The 17166-nt window shown below is 45.1% G+C and overlaps 1 protein-coding gene across 1 annotated transcript; it reads right to left on the bottom strand.

Annotated features, from left to right (window-relative positions):
* Positions 1-221: 221 nt before the first annotated feature.
* Positions 222-7821, bottom strand: LOC129700447 (EEF1A lysine methyltransferase 3-like). Its single transcript, XM_055640941.1, has 3 exons — positions 7641-7821; positions 6271-6382; positions 222-2050 (listed from the first exon to the last, which is right to left on the bottom strand). The coding sequence occupies exons 1-3, from the start codon at positions 7806-7808 to the stop codon at positions 1656-1658; spliced, it is 675 nt and encodes a 224-aa protein (XP_055496916.1). The 5' UTR covers positions 7809-7821; the 3' UTR covers positions 222-1655.
* Between the last annotated feature and the right edge of the window lie 9345 nt (positions 7822-17166).

Raw genomic sequence — 17166 nt, 5'->3', positions numbered from 1 at the left:
GCTTGCTAATCAATTCATCCCCTGGGTTGCTTACAGTATTCCATTTTAAATTTGACACTACGAAAGAAAGCACCAACATTTTCCTTTCCAACAGCTCCGCCCACATGCCAGCCCATTTGATGGTTTTCGGTGGCTCGTGTCGCGACCTCGCTCTGCTTGCAAATTAGCGTTGCCTAACAGAAATCCAAGTCAGGAGTAAAAAAGTGAAACCGACACGGTTTAAGTCACTGGTTTTATTAAAACTGATCTCTATGCACAGAAAATTGCGTACCGCATTTAGTTTACAGTTTGCTCCATTTTTCAGCAACTACTTAAGTATAATACTCATGCTTATAATTCCACCAAGAAACGAAAATTAAGCGAGCAGTAAGTTTGCAAGCCTAAACACTGCTTAAAACATTAAAAGCATCGCTCAAAATCTTTATATTATCGAACTAATTGCTTAAACAATCGAGTCACCGGTTCCCAACGAGCTGATGGTTTTTTTTAGAACTGCGCACACACTGTATCTGATAGATTTCATAATTGTACTCAATGAAAGAAAGATAATTGCAATCTTTTTGAAAACTCGCTTAGAGAATCTAGAATCTCGACGTTATGCTTCGATATAAATATCAGAACGTACTCGGTGCGTTTTATACCTTGCGTTTGAGGTCAGTTAAAATGTAAACGTTTTACTTAATAATACCATGCAAACAATTGGAACATTAAGCAAAGGGGATGAGATTACATTTTATGGAGCATTTTCATTCGGCTTTGGCGATATCTTCAAGCGATATATATTTTTAAAGATACATAAAAAGATTTGTTTAAAATGAAGCTAGCATTCCAAATGAGCACTCAATGCCTATGAAAATGTGCCTCGCTCGAAAGGCCCTTGGAATTTCTGAACAGGCTCCGGAAGCCATCCATTAGGGGCAATTAAAAATAAACCATATTTTCTGGGGTTGCTAGCGATGGCCTCATTCCACAATAAAAATAAAGTTGGTTAACGAACTGAGCAATAGGAGATGGATGATGACATCTTTGATCGGATTTGAAATACTTTGCCTTGCACTAAACTTTATTCCCATATCATGTATCTATCTGTACACTGCAAATGGGTCGATTGTAATCACGTATTGTCTCTCCGCTGACTGGTTAGCACTCAACAAATGCTGCCCACTGAACCTCGGTCACTATGAACAATGAACTAAACTGAAGAATACACTAAACTGAGGGTTGTTTATCTTGAAGTGTCCGGATTTACGGCTAATACTGCCTTGCAATGCTTTAAAGTAATGGACGAAATCAGATCGTTAGATATAAAAGCTGCCATTTAATAGATGCTAATAGGCGAATAGTGGCAAATCCCAAGCAAGTCCGTTAGACATTGCCTGACTACAGTGCGTGAGTATGATGCAGCCGGTGTGTGCAAGGAGGCAATCAGAGACCGGTAAATAGGCGTGCAACACTGGATGCTCGCGTAGGGAAAATAGGCGCTTGATTAATATCTTAAAAACCTTTCCAACCTCGGGACAAAACTGAATATACATTTTCAAATAGATGCTAAGCATTTGTTCTGTCATCTTTCACTGAGATAATGAGTGGGAGGCTGTTTAGAACCCACGTATTCGCTCACCAACTCCCACACATTGTTTGTTTGGCAGCCCATGTTAACGACTTGTACACATTTTTGTCATTTTATATACAACAATGTCCTTGTCCTCCACCGTTTCAACCACTTGGCATTCAAAGTGCTGCGGTAACACCTCCTTGTGAAAGGCAGGCGAGCGATTCCTCGGTCGTAATTCGGTAGAGAGGTAAATTGTGGTTCCTTGATTGGCGAGATGGCGCAATGTCTCCACAAGTGCCGGGTAGCAAACTGAGCTATAAACAATATCTGAACCCAGGATGTAGTCATAATCCGAGGGAAAGCTGGTGTGGTCTTCACCCCATACCAGGGTCTGGACTTTTACACGGTGCCTGCAGGCAAAGGGGATGTTGATGCCGATATTGTTTTCTATTTGCCTCAGGATTTTCGGCTTATCGGTCATGGTGACCTCTCCACCTAACGAGAGAAAACAAAATCGTGCCCATTTTGTTTGACTGTCCTATTTAAACAACCAAAGGCGCACCCGAGTGAGAACCGTGCCCCAAAGCCTCCCCGTACCATCCGTCTTTGATGGAGGATTTCAGAAATGACCAGAGGGTGACCGAGGAGTAGAACAGAGAAACAGGCAGCTCGACCCACCATGGCCACGCTGCCCATTGTACCGATGTACACTAATCCTACTATGCCTAGGCGACTCAGTTATCTTTCTATGCGCTTCCTCAATATTCTGAGTGTACCTGCCTCCACCATATCCACCGGAACTGGCATTCAGAATCCAACCACGCTCTGTTTAAAACACGTTCATTTCAGACCCCGCAACCTACCTCTGGACCTCCTCCGTCTTACTTAAACCAGCGCCCTCTTATTATGGACACACCCATCATGGGAAAAGCAAGTTTACTATCTACCTCACTCTTAATTTTCAATCCAACAGTTCTTTCCACCGCCTCAACCGAGTTAGGGGAAAGGGCTACTTCTCTTAAAACTGCAATGCCTTATTCCTCATCTTGGTGAGTTCCCTCTGCAGCTTCTCCAGTGGAATTACATCCTTCCTTCAATGTAGCGACCAGGCCGCACACAGCACTCCATATGTAACCAATGTTTTGGAAAGCAGGTAAAATTACCTTCCATTAAGGGAAGTGGATGAATAGGGGAGGTTCCAGGAATAATATCGATTTAGACGAGGGATTTAAATGTAACATCTCCAAGTTTGCGGATGACACAAAGCTGAGTGGCAGTGGAGGAGGATGTTATGAGGCTGCAGAGTGACCTGGATAGGTTGGGCGAGTGGTCAGATGCTTGGAAGATGCAGTATAATGTGGATAAATGTGAGGTTATCCCCCTTGGTGGCAAGAACAAGAAGGTAGAAATTATCTGAATTGCGGCAGATTATGATAAAGGGGAGGTGCAACGTAACCTGGGTGTCCTTGTACATCAGTCACTGAAAGTAAGCATGCAGGTACAGCTGGCAATGAAGAAAGCTAATGGCATGTTGGCCTTCATTGTGAGAGGGTTTGAGTATAGGAGCAAGTAGGTCTTACCGCAGTTGTACAGGGCCCTGGTGAGACCATATCTGGAGTATTGTGTGCCGTTTTGGTCTAATTTGAGAAAGGAGATTCTTGCTATTGAGGGAGTGCAGCGCAGGTTCACGAGGTTAATTCCCTGGATGGCGGCTGACGTATGAAAGAATTGATCGACTGGGCTTGTATTCACTGGAATTCAGAAGAATGAGAGGGGATCTTATAGAAACATAAAATTCTTAAGGGGTTGGACAGACTACATGCAGGAACAATGTTCGCGATTTTGGGAGAGTCCAGAACCAGGGGTCACAGTTTAAGAATAAAGGGTAGGCCATTTGGGACTGAGATGAGTAAAGACTTATTCACCCAGAGAGTTGTGAATCTGTGGAATTCTCTGCCACAGAAGGCAGTGGGGGGCAATTCACTGGATGTTATCAAGATAGAGTTAGACTTAGCTCCTGTGGTTAACGAATTCAAGGGATATCGGGGAAAAGCAGGAATGGGGTACTGATTTTGGATGATCTGCCATGTTCATATTGAATAGCGGTGCTGGCACGAAGGGCCGAATGGCCTGCTCCTGTACCTATGTTATATGTTTCTATGTTTTTATGAATATGGATATGTTCATAAAATATGTTTTTATGTACACGTAATATCCATCGGTAAAACGAATAGAACGCAACTATCGCAGAATCTGGGCTATAGACTTTGATTCAACATTCAAAATGTCCTTTCAATTTGAACTCGGTTTCGTCGGCGCATTGACGTCCTCGATGCTGGCACCAACATTCTTCCGTCGTTCGGTTCTACAATTGATCAGATTTCATAAAGTGATTACTCGCTGAATCCCCCCCCCCCCCCCCCCCCCGAACGCCACCGCAATTCGTTTCATTCACCACGATGAGATCGCTCCGATCTCAGAACTTAAATAACTACCCAGCTAATGCGACGAGGACTCCTCGAGCCGGAAAATACCCAATCAATCTTGTTAATAACACAAGTGCCCTGGGCCAGCAGCTGATCTCGCTGAATGCACGGGACTCAACATTCCCGTCAACAATTAAGTGTCGTGTGGGTGATTCAACAACACACGCTGGAGCGTTTCAAACCCGAATCCAGGAATTCACAACATCATTAGTTTCCAACAATGTCGGCGTGAATTATCACATCCCCGGAACGTGCCATGGGATATTTTACCCTTTAAACGGCTTTTACATTTTACCTTATAAAAATACGGTTTGAAGTAATGATTAACCTTTAATGCCCAATTAAGGCACTATGAGTATTTACTGCACAGACCTGAATCATTGCCACCTTGATGTCTTATACCATGTATCGGTGTTTATCATTTGATGTCCGGTCACGGCCAGTAGTACCTGAAGGTTCAATGGCCATCTCAAGACGGAAAACTAATTATTTGCTAATACACTTGACTTTCACCATAAGCGACTGATGTTGGTTCCATTTAATGAGAATTCAAATAGTAGATGTTCCAATCCGATTATTAATTTACTTGTTAATCAATCTGCACGTTATATGAAACTCTCTCGTTCTACCTCCGCTACTACTCCGATCTCTCCTCTCTCTCTCTCTCTCTCTTGCCGCTGTGGCTTCATCCTTCTGACTCAATTGATTGTATTATCTCTAACCGCTGGTGTCAAGGCAGTTGGCTACCTTTAATTGCACCTTCAAACAGTAATTCTCAATATTCCTGCTACCTTCACCCCCAGCCAGCCACCCACACCGCCATGCTTAAATCACACCTCTATTCTCACTTTCCGGGACTAGGGAACGGAATTAGGTTTAAAACGTCCACCTTCACCCCCCCCCCCCCCCCCCCCCCCCCCCCCCTCTCTGATTCGGAACGTTTCCAGCATTGTTTGTGCTGTATTGCATTAATCTGCCCTCTTGGCCATCCTGGAGGAAGTCTTGTTTACTGACAGAATCCGCCTTCTGAATTCTCCGCCACTCTGTTTGATTCCAAACGACCAAGCCTGATTATGGTGGTGTGAGTTAAACCAAAACAAACCGTTTACTCTTCTTTAACTAATACCGCCGGACGATTGGACATCAACTGTACAAATATATTGCATCTATCTATAGAGAGAGAGAGAGAGAATTTCGGGCAATGTTGTGGCTCAGTGTGAAAGTTTGCCTTTCCTTACAGTTGAACACAAATATATAATTCAATTCTATAAGATAAAAAATAGATAATTCAACGTTCATGCCGCTAGGCTGTAAGCTGCCCAAGCGAAATATAAGGTGTTCAGCGAAACGGTCGCCGGGTATTCATTTGGTCTCACCGATGCACAGGAGATGTACATGTGAACCTCTGTACTTATGGTTTCGCCAATGTACAGGAAACCACATCCGAAACACCCGATACGGTAAATGAGGTTAGAGGAAGTACATGTGAACTTCCGTGGGCTGCTGTCCATCGGCGAGAACAATGATAGACTAGGTGACCGTTTCCCTGAACACATACAACTTACTGTGCAGGCCTACTGAATCTCCCGGTTGCCAACTTCCCATCCCATTCCCATAATAACCTTTCAGCCCCTGGCCTCCACCATTGCCAGAGTGAGGCCACACACAAATTGGAGGAAAAACACTTCATATTTGCTTGGGTTGGGTGCAACCCAGCGGGGTGAACGTTGAATTGTCTAATTTAAAGTCACTTCTACTAACACTCCCCTCCCCTCCCGTATTTGCCCCCTTCCCCGCGCTAGTCATTTAACCAGTTCCACAGTTCACCACAGGCTATCCCTCTTGAGGTCACACATTCCGTAGCCAACAATTGGTCTATCAGGGCACCATCCTGCCTGAGGACATTTGTTGCCAGACGCGATCTCAGTCTTTTCTCACCTCCAGCCCCCCCCCCCCCCCCCCCCACACCCCCCCACACACACAGCCCCCCAACCCCACCACCACCACCTCCCACTTTCAATCTAAAGAAGGGTCCCGTCAACTGCCCCTTATCTCCAGAGATGCTGCCTGACCCGCTGAGTTACTCCAGCACTTTGGATACATCATTGGTATAAACCAGCATTTGCGATTCTTTGTTTCCACATTGCTCTTGGTCACTTTCCCCGATTTAGATTCCCCTAATTATTTCGCATGTGATTGTTCCATTCAGTTCACAATCGTTTCACTCACCGAGAAGGGAGGCTAAAATCCCAACAGTTCCCGTGCCTGATCCCAGCTCAATCACTTTCTTCCCTGTGAAATTGATGTCCTCCTTCTCAAGGTACCGACAGAGAGCGATCCCCTGCAAAGACGTGGAAGAGAAAATGAAACGCACTGGAAAGAGAACGAGAAACATAGAAACTAGGTGCAGGAGGAGGCCATTCGGCCCCTCGAGCCAGCACGGCCATTCATTGTGAACATGGCCGATAGTGTTCTGATCTGATCATTGTGGAGCAGATGCCAATTGTTAAGGAAGAGGATACCTCACTGGACATTTCTCCATCATATCAGCCCTGATCTGTTCTGGTGGCAGGGCATTGGATTACAAAATCATGTCCGTCTCTCACTATAAAGCTGCTGCCCGATCTGCTGAGATTCTCCTGCATTGCATGCATCGCAGGTCTTGTTCCCTCCGGTTGATTTTGCTGGTGGCGAAAGCCCTGCTGAACCCTTCATAAGAAAATTGTCAGACGCAATGCCCAACGGTACCCACTGCCACCATGACCCTCGTCGCCACGGCTACACCACTACCTTTCCCGGACCTGTCCTCATAGTCTGAAGATGGGTCGCGACCCGAAACGCCGCCCATTCCGTCCCACCAGAGACGCTGCCTGACCCGCTGAGTTACACCAGCTTATCGTGTCTATCTCCGACATTTGGCCATTTAGGGCGAGGAAATGAGACCCAACAACGAGGCAAGATAATTATTACCATCTCGAGGTCAGATAGCTTGACTGGGCCTCCCATTATTTAATGTTAAACTTGATAATACGGCAGATACCAACCCAGCCCAGCCTGGAGCACCCCCCCCCCCCCCCCCCCCCCCCCCCCGCGTTCTAACCGTGATAATCAATTTGAAGGGTTTTTTTTCTGTAATTAAAGGATTTCCAAATCCGTGCAAAGGGCAAAGAAAAGAAGAGGAGAGGATTACATAAAATAAAACAAAATAAAATACTGGAAAGACCCGGCGGGTCAGGCGGCATCTGCGGAGAGGGACCCAGTGAACGTTTCAGTTGGGAGACAGTTCATCGGAAAGGAAGTGATTACTAACCCCTGTCCCACTTAGGAAACCTGAATGGAAACCTCTGGAGACGTTGCGCCCCACCCAAGGTTTCCGTGCGGTTCCCGGAGGTTTTTGTCAGTCTCCCTACCCGCTTCCACTACCTGCAACCTCCGGCAACCACCTGCAAGCTCCGGGAACCGTATGGAAACCTTGGGTGGGGCGCAAAGTCTCCAGAGGTGTCCGTTCAGGTTTCCTAAGTGGGACAGGGGCAGTTTCAAAAAGTAAGCACGTTATAAGAGATGGGCTTTCCGTTAGTCCAATCATTCCGCGGACTTACAGCCTCCCAGACATAAGCAGACACGCCCATGATATCATCCACCATTCGAGCGATCTTTAAGTTGTATCCGCAAAACACAAAGTTGCTGTAGGTGATGTAGCCGCCAGGGGCAGCACGCTCCTCCTTCTCACTGTCTCCGGGATGTTCGGAGGTTGCGACAGTCGTCATCCTCGCCAGTACGATGCGCTCCTGGTGAGTTGCGGTGCGTGGAGGCAGCGTTTATATGGCGCCCACAAGTCCGCCCACACTCGCAAACTCCCGAGCGACCAATCAGATAATGCCGACTCTTGCGCTATGCGGGGATAACGAAATGCGTGATCAGCCAGAGGCACGGAAGCCCAGATACATTAGTTTAAACTGACAGTCAAAGAAACCCTCTCCAGAACCATGAACTTTAATTTTTAAAGTCCCCGTGCAGCTGACTGAGTTCACTGCCCAGTTTCTGCATTAATTCGATCCTTTTCGGCAATATTACATCGCCTGGGACCGATGCCGCCCTGGTTCATATCCCCATCTCCACCTACAAACTGTTCCCCCGCCGTCCAGTGCAGCGGGCCGGGTGATGCAGGTCTCTGCAACTTTCATAGTTTACACTGCCCCTCTCCCGGTGAAACGGCGATTTACTTGTAACCTGTTTGGACGGCTGCATTGCCCTCGCTGTTCATGCCCTGTCTTTCAGATTGGATGAGTAGATTAGATTAGATTAGATTAAATTAAATTAGATTAGATTCCTTTATTTGTCATTCAGACCTTTCGGTCTGAACGAAATTTCGTTGCCTGCAGTCATACATATAATAATAGACAACAAAAACACACAATAAACACAAATTAACACCCACCACAGTGAGTTCACCAGGCACCTCCTCACTGTGATGGAGGCAAAAGTCTTAAAGTCACTGTCTCTTCCCCTCCTTATTCTCCCTCTGGGCTGAGGCGATCCAGGCCTCCGTTGTTGTTACCCCACCGGGCGATAGTAAGTCAGTCCCGCGGCTCAACCGAGCTTTCCCTGTGCCAGGCAGGCTAAAAACATATAGGAGACAGCTCTGCCCAACACCCTTTCCAAGCTTCAGCCCTCACTCTCATCAGTCTTAAGCGTGATCATATCATCGGCTCACTATAATTCTGAACTCCGTTCTAACTCGACGGTGTTGCCCATATTCTACCCCTCTCTCAATGTCTGAGTAGAGGAATTAGTAAGCATGCCAAATCTTCCGACCACATTTAACAACCTTCTCGCCTCGATAATACTCTGGAGGAAGGAACGGCAGATGCTGGTTTAAACCGAAGATAGGCACACAAAGCTGGAGTGTGGGGAAGGATGGATGACCTTTCGTCTGAAGGGTCCCGACACGAAAGGTCACCCATTCCTTTTCTCCAGAAATGCTGTCTGGCCCGCTGAGTTACTCCAGCATTTATGTCTATCAATAATAATCTCAGCAGTTTTAGTTAATGAGAATTTCCTGCATTTATGTTTTTATTGACAATTTCAAGCATGTAATGTAATTGGTATCATTTCTGTCAACGTGATTAACATCTCCCCTTGAAAGGCCACATACCAAGTGCTGGCCACTGGGGTTTGGATAGATATTCAGGCTGGGGCTCAGTGACCAGCGGTGTTCGGCTGGGATCTGTTCTAGGATCGCTGTTGTTTGTGCTTAGAGGTAAACATAGATGGACTGATTAGTAAGTTTGCAGACCACAACAAGATTGCTGGTGCCGCGGACTGCGAGGGTGGCTGACAAAGTGTTCAGTGGGGATATAGACCAGCTAGAAAAACAAGCGAAGAAATTACACATGGCGTTTAATCCGAGCAAGTGTGAGGTGTTACACTTTGAAAGTAAGGAGAAAATACACAAATAGTAGACAACAACCTTGATGTACATAGGGATCATATGGTCCAAGTACTTAACTGCCTGAAAATGGCAACACAAGTAGATAGAGTGGTGAAGAAAGCTTATGTCATTCTTGCCTTCATTGTTCCAGGCAATGAGTATGGGGCGGGAAGTCTTGATACAGGTTTATCGGATTTTGGTTATGCCGCATCTGGAGTATTGCGTGCAGTTCTGGTTGTCCCATTACATAAATGATGTGAAGGCTTTGGAGAGGGTGCAGAGGACATTTACCAGAATATGTGGCATTAGCTGCAGGGAGAGGTTGGATACACTTGGATTGCTTCCACTAAGGTTGAGGGGAGGCCTAGTAGAAGTATATAAAATTAATTTAGTATAGCGGCACAGCCTGGAAAGAGACGCGTCGATCCACCGAGACCCAGTCCACCAACGATCACATTATTTCTATCCTACGTACTAGGGACAATTCGCAGAACCCTGGGGACACCTAAGTTAGACACAAACATCTGGAGTAACTCAGCGGGACAGGCAGCATCTCTGGAGAAAATGAATGGGTGACATTTCGCGTCGAGATCCTTCTTCAGACCTGCACACCTATCCGTCTTTGCAATGTGGGATGAAACTGGAGCACCCGGAGAAAAACCCATGCGGTTATAGGGACAGCACCCGTAGTCAGGATCGAACCCGGGTCTCTAGCGCTGTAAGACAGCAACTCTACCAATGTGCCACGGTGCCGCCTTATGAGATGATAAAATTAGGAGATCCACAAATAGAGAAGACAGTGTGGGATTTTTTTTAAAATGAAGGGACAAAGTTTAAAGGAGTTGTTTGCGGCAAATTATTACATAGTGCTTGGAACGCGCTGTCGGGGAGATGGTCAAGGTCGATACGATAGCGGGATTTAAGAGAATTTTGGATAGCGACATCGGTTTGCTGAGAATGAAGGGGTATTGATTTTATGTAGGCAGATACATGTCGGTCTTGGCATTATGTTCGGCACAACCTGTTCCAGTGCTGTACTTTTCTATGTTCTGTCAACATAATCTGTCCTGTCATTTACTTCATTTTATTCCACCTTTCTACCCCATTATCTCTGCATTTTGACACATTTATCTCGGGGTTTGTCTCATTCTGATGAAAGATCATGGACTTGAAATGCTGACACTGTTTCTCTTTGCATGGACATTGTCTTAACTGACTCGGTTGCTACCCAGATAATTCTAACTTGGTTACCAACATAGTAGCTTCAATCTTTTAAATATATTTAGAAAAACTCTCGGTTAATCTCGCAATATTTTGTTGTGACATGGGTGAAATGTGATATGGTCTGTGTGAGTGTACCATTGAGAAAAATGATCATGTGACGATGAAGTCAACTAGTTACTATAAAGTAGAGCCATTTGGTTCTTGACAGACTAGGTAAAATTGTACTGCACTTATGCCGTTGGTTAATAATGAAATGCAAAGTTATTATCTAACTTTAACACTCCGGGTCTTGAAGTTGTGGACGTCACGCTGGGGATGGGGTGTACATACTGTAAGAGGACTCATCGTACAATGAAGCGATGCTATCTCGTACATATAACGTGCAGCAGACTGTAGTTATGAGACGAGGGACTGGTCCTGTTGACTTATTTACACATTTCTTTACGAAACGGAAAGGAGGTCATTTGGTCCATCAAGTTTATGGAGACTCAAAGAACAACCAGATTGGCCCATTTACTTTTTCAATAACCCATTCCCACAACCCGTCAATTATCTAGATTTCATGTTTTCCACATCCAATGTTGTGCCATTAAAAAAAAAAGGCACACAAGGGATAGGTTCAAAGAGGATTTTTGGGAAGGCTTTTGATTTAAATCTTTTTATTTGAATTTCACAGCAATTTGCATACATACAATGATAACAGACAGTGACAGTCAAGGCATAATTGTGCAACAGTATGTAAGCGACCCTCAAAGCCCTTACCCTTACCCACCTTCTACCCACCCGAATCAGGTCGGAACCAAATGGGGACAAACAACACTCACATACATACACATCCACACAAATATGGTAAGATAAGCGAAACAAAAAGTACTAAAAAAAATGTTTTTTTATAAAAGGGATCACTAATAACAGTAAATAAGTAAGTAATTAAATAAATAAGTGTGGGGAGGGGGGGGGGGGGTTAAGGGGAGAGCAGCTGCAGTAGAGCAGAACAATGGTGGAGAGCACTCAGTCCTCTTCCGAGTCCGGGGACAAGTTGAGAGAGTTAACAAGTTCCAAGAAAGGGTTCCATGTATCTAGGAATGTCTTGGTAGAGCCTTTGAGAGAGAACCTAAGTTTTTCAAGCTTTAAATTGTAAAGCACCTCCTTAATCCAGCGGGTGTGTGTCGGGGGACAGGTGAGCCTCCAGTTAAGCAAGATCAGTCTCCGGGCTAACAAGGTTGTAAAAGCTAGAACCCGTTTCACCGCAACAGAGAGGTTGGTGTTGGGAGGGGTACCGAAAATGGCTGACAGTGGGTTTGGAGGAATAGTCTGGCCGTAGGCTCTGCTTATCAAGTCGAAAGCACTCCTCCAAAAGGCTGCTAGCTTAGGGCAAGACCAAAACATATGGCTATGGTTGGCAGGAGATTGATTACATCTGTTGCAGGTGTCCCTAACAGCGGGGTAAATTCTAGATAATCTTGCATTTGTGTAGTGGACTTTGTGAAGGACTTTGCATTGGATTAGGCCATGACGGGCACATATGGAGGAAGAATGGATCAAATCCAAGGCAGTCCCATTGCTGGTCTGTTAGTTTCGTATTCAGCTCACCCTCCCACGCAGCTTTTAATGAGGTATGAGGTTTCAATATAACCGACCCTAACAATTTATACAAAACAGAAATGCATTTCTTCTGGTTGGATTCTAGAGCTAAGATGGTATCGGTCAGGGTTTCAGGGGGGCGATTTGGGAAATGGGGGAATGTCTTCTTCACAAAATCCCTAATCTGGAAAAAACGAAAAAGGTGGGAGTTTGGGAGGCTATAGTTGGACGAGAGCTCCGCAAAAGACGAAAAGATGCCATCCTTGTATAGGTTTTTGATACTACTGATACCGTTGCTATGCCAGGTTCTGACTGCGTGGTCTGTGCTTGAAGGTTTAAAGATGTGTTTTTTAAGCAGTGGGGTCAAGATGGAAGGGCCTTGCAAACTGATGTTTTTCCTGAGTTGACTCCATATCTTGAGCGAGAGGGACACAATTGGGCCTGCACCCACAGATGTTATAGGAAGGGGGAGTTGGGAGCATAGGACAGACCGCAACGGGAGATGTGAACTCGCCTTTTCCATGTGTACCCAGGTCGGTAGGTGGTCGCAATCATCATTCATCCAATACAGGAGTTTTTGCAAGTTAGCTGCCCAATAGTATCGCCTAAAGTCAGGAAGTGCCAAACCGCCGTCACTCTTAGGAGACTGCAGTATCGCCTTTCGGATTCTAGCCGGTTTGCTACCCCATGAAAATTTAGATATTGTCCTTTCTAATTTATCAAAAAAAGATTTAGTGATAAGTATAGGGACATGCTGGAAAATATACAGGAATTTGGGTAGGACGACCATCTTGACCAGATTTATCTGGCCCACGAGGGATGGCGGTAAAACTGACCAGCGGTCAAAATCTCTTTCGGCTTTCTCAACCAGAGGCAGAAAGTTTGTGCGGAACATATCAGATAAGGGTGTTGTGATAAAGACGCCGAGGTAGCGAAGCCCATCCTCTGCCCATTTGAATGAGGTTAAAGAGCGAGGGAACTGCTTAGCCAATGAGTTAATCGGTAATAGCTCACTCTTTTGGTAGTTAAGTTTATAACCGGAATACGCGCCAAACCATTCTAAAATATTCGTAATCACAGGGAGAGAGCTGACTGGGTTTGAGATGTACAGGAGCAGGTCATCCACATACAATGAGACTTTATGAGTTGTGTCAAACCGTGTAATACCTTTAAAGCCCTTCTCTGAGCGTAACCAGACCGCCAAGGGTTCTATCGTGACAGCGAACAGAAGTGGTGATAACGGGCAACCCTGTCTGGTACCTCTCTGAAGGGGCAAGTGGGGCGACAGTGTGCCGTTTGTTTGTACTGAGGCCACCGGGGATGAGTATAATAGACTGACCCAAAGAATAAAACTGTTACCGAGGCCAAACCTGTCCATCGCCTCATATAGGTACCTCCACTCGACCCTGTCGAAAGCTTTTTCGGCGTCGAGGGAGACCACTATCTCCGGGGTCTCACTACTCGGTGAATGGATGATGTTAAGGAGACGCCTAGTATTGTGGGAAGACTGTCGGCCTGGTATGAACCCTGTTTGGTCTAACGAGATAATAGAGGGCATCACTCGTTGAAGACGGAGCGCAAGGGCTTTAGAGAGGATTTTGAGGTCCACATTCAGGAGTGAAATTGGTCTATAGCTACTACAAAGCAGGGGATCTTTCTCCTTTTTAAGAATTAGGGAGATAGTAGCCCACAACAAGGTGGGCTGTAGGCGACGATGTAAAAACGCCTCATTGTACATATCTCTCAGGACTGGTGCGAGGAGAGCAGAGAAAGCTTTGTAATATTCTACAGTGAAGCCGTCAGGGCCGGGTGACTTTCCGCTTTGCAGCGATGTGATGGCTGCTTGGACCTCAGCAACAGTTATGGGACCACCCAAGTCTCTCGTGGCTTCATCGTCAATTCGGGGAAACGTCATACTACTGAGCATGTCACCTGCAGTGGGAGGACAATCGGAAACGTATAGTTCAGCGTAGAATTTAGCAAATGCCTCATTAATTCTAAGAGGATCAGTATGAATCTCCCCTAAGCTGGATCTAATGGCTGGAATTAGCCGTGAAGTCGTCTCGGTTCTGGCCTGATGGACCAAAAGCTTCCCAGCATTATCCCCAGATTCAAAAAAGTATTGCCTAGATTTAAGCAGTCGTAGCTTAGCTTTATTAGTAGACGTGAGGTCAAAGTCTGTTTGTAACCTAAGGCGTTCTCTATAAAGGTTAGAGTCTGGGTCAGATGCCTTTTGCCATCAATGTCCTTTATTTTTTGTAACAGGTCTGTCGTTTGGGACGTCTCGGTTCTTTTCAGGTTGGAGACAAAAGAGATAAGTTGGCCCCTAATGTAGGCTTTTGAAGCTTCCCAGAGTATACCTCTTTCTATGTCCGGCGAATCATTCAGCTCAAAATATAAGGTGATTTGGGAGTGCAAGAATTGCATGTAGTGAGCCTCTGCTAATAATGAGGGTTGCAGCGTGATCTGATATTACGATGCTATGATACTCGCTGGTGTGATATGATAGGCACACAAGGGATAGGTTCAAAGAGGATTTTTGGCAAGGCTTTTAAAAAAAACATTTCTATCATAGCTTGCCTGAGACGGGTCTTCAATGAAGTCAAAACCCTGCTTTCCATTGCCCCAGCAGCTGGACACTGAAGAAACCCGAGACTAATTTAGAAAGAAAGCCCGGCCTCGTAAAGTATTCGTTGTAACATTTTGAACCACATTTCGTCAAAGTGAATATAAACAAATTAAGGAACTTGCGTAAAGGAATATTGCAACACAATTGTTTTGTTTTTATCAAGGGTTCAATTGTATTACAATGAAGGTTATTAAATTACAAGCGGCTTCGTCATGCTCGATTTGACTTGCCTTTGAGATAAATACTCTCTGCTACTCAGTATCATGCAATAAGGGAACAGACACGAACGTAGGACATTCGGGAAGAATATGCTCCTGTTCTGCACAAATATGACGAATGTTAGTGTGAAACTAAAAATATATGCTTTCTTGAGGTCAATGATAAGGAAACTGACGTATACCAGGAAATAAGAAAAATAATTCTGCGTTGTTCTCAAACAACCACGGAGAGCAGAATGTGCGGAATAATTTGCGAAACACCAAGTCTCGGTTATATTGAGAGCGTCACAGTACGTTTGAATTATATTTAGACCCACAAGCAGGAATAAAAAACAATCAAAATGCATCAAGGCAACACTTTTAACAACATTAATGTACAGGGCGATTAAAGTCCAAAACTCCCTGGAAGTGGCAACACGAGTAGGCAGAATGGTAAAGAGGCGGGTGGCATGCGTGCTTTCATCGATCGGGGCATTGCGTAAAATGTCAGTAAGCCATGTTATACACTTGGGATAGGCCATATTTTGAGTATAGTGTACAGTTCTGGTCGCCCCCATTTAAAGAAGGATTTGGAGGCTTAAGAGAGGGGCAGAAGAGGTTGGCCTGAACGTTGCCTGGTTTCGAGAGTGTTAGCTACAAGGAGATGTTGGACGTATTTAAATTATGTTCTCTGTCGGGGGTTGCGTAAAGACCTAACACAAGTGTATACAATTATGAGAGTCATAGATAAGGTACACGGTTACAACCTGTTTCCCAGAATGGAAATGTCACAGACTAGACGGCATGACATTGTCAGGTTGGGAAGGTTTCACAGATATGTGCGGGACAAGTCTTTTACACAAGAATGGTGGATGCCTATAACGCGTCCGATACCGAATCATCGAACTTGAGGAAACTCATTCTTTCCTTCTGCTTCATCAGAACAGATCATTTCCACCTATCATAATTCTAACTCGGTTGTTCATTTGCTGAATAGTCCGGCCTGCTGGGAACATCCCAAAACTCAATTAGAGACGCATTGCAGAGATAAATAAGGGTAATTGATCTTAACTTCTATTTCACTGTCGCGTTATGTCACCTGGGCTCGCTGTATCATAAATATATATTGTTCTGCATTTATTCCCCCACCCACCTTCTCTAGCAAATAAAACCAACGTGTTTTCTCGCTTTCCCGTTCGGAAGCAGCCCTCTAAACCCGGCACGGTATCTGTTTCTCTTCCCATTGGCGCTGACTGTTCTGCTGAGTAACTCCGACATTCTATTTTATTTCAGATTTCTAGCATCTGAATTTTGATTTTCCTCTCATTGCTGTCCCAATATGTGACCCAGTTCTCGAATCTCTCGTCTGTCGGCACGCCATCGTGATATCTGCACCGTCATTCTCCCTCTCAAAATATTCTATATTTCAATGAAATCAGCCCTCAATCTTCTAATATCCAGTCCGGAGATGCGGGCACCAGCCATGCTCTAGTAGCACAGTGCACATGAACATAAAAAAGATAACAGCATGAATAAGCCACCTGACCCGCTCAACCTTGTGAACATGGTTGAACTACCCCGGGCCTCAACTCCATCTCAGTGGCAATTCCCTATCCCTCAATTGATCGATCTTAAAATCAAATCTACTATAACTTTAATTACTGCCAATGATCTAGCCTCCACAATTCCATGGGGCAGAGAATTCCAGCGATTCTTCATCCCCTGCCAGAATAATGTTCTTAGGATAAAGGGAACTGTTTTCATCAGACACGAGGGAACTACCAGTGCGCTACGTTCTGGCCCCGATCCGAATCGTCACCTATCCATGTCTTCCAGGGATGTTACCTGACCCGCTGGATTATTCCAGGATCTCGTGGTTTACGCTGGGAATGTGTTCCCTTGCGTTATTTTGAGCTGTAGTGGATGTAGCAGTGCAGGGTTAAACGTTGAAACTAAAATGTCATTTGGAAATTTGTCATTACATAATACTTTTTAAAAATATTATATCGAAGGACTTGCCTCACAATAAACACGTAAATACAGAACTTGGGGGAATGTCA

Source organism: Leucoraja erinacea, chromosome 9, assembly GCF_028641065.1.
Source record: "Leucoraja erinacea ecotype New England chromosome 9, Leri_hhj_1, whole genome shotgun sequence".
NCBI classification, from domain to species: Eukaryota; Metazoa; Chordata; class Chondrichthyes; order Rajiformes; family Rajidae; genus Leucoraja; species Leucoraja erinaceus.
The sequence above is the reverse complement of the archived record's forward strand: the minus strand, read 5'-3'. Positions and strand labels throughout refer to the sequence as shown.

What these genes read in the sequence shown, in the direction of transcription:
- LOC129700447 (XM_055640941.1), bottom strand. Translation starts at nt 7,808, where the DNA reads ATGACGACTGTCGCAACCTCCGAACATCCCGGAGACAGTGAGAAGGAG. An exon ending in CTGCTTATGTCTGGGAGGCT is followed by an intron (nt 6,383 to 7,640) that starts GTAAGTCCGCGG and finishes ACGTCTTTGCAG; the next exon opens with GGGATCGCTCTCTGTCGGTA. An exon ending in GATTTTAGCCTCCCTTCTCG is followed by an intron (nt 2,051 to 6,270) that starts GTGAGTGAAACG and finishes TTCTCTCGTTAG; the next exon opens with GTGGAGAGGTCACCATGACC.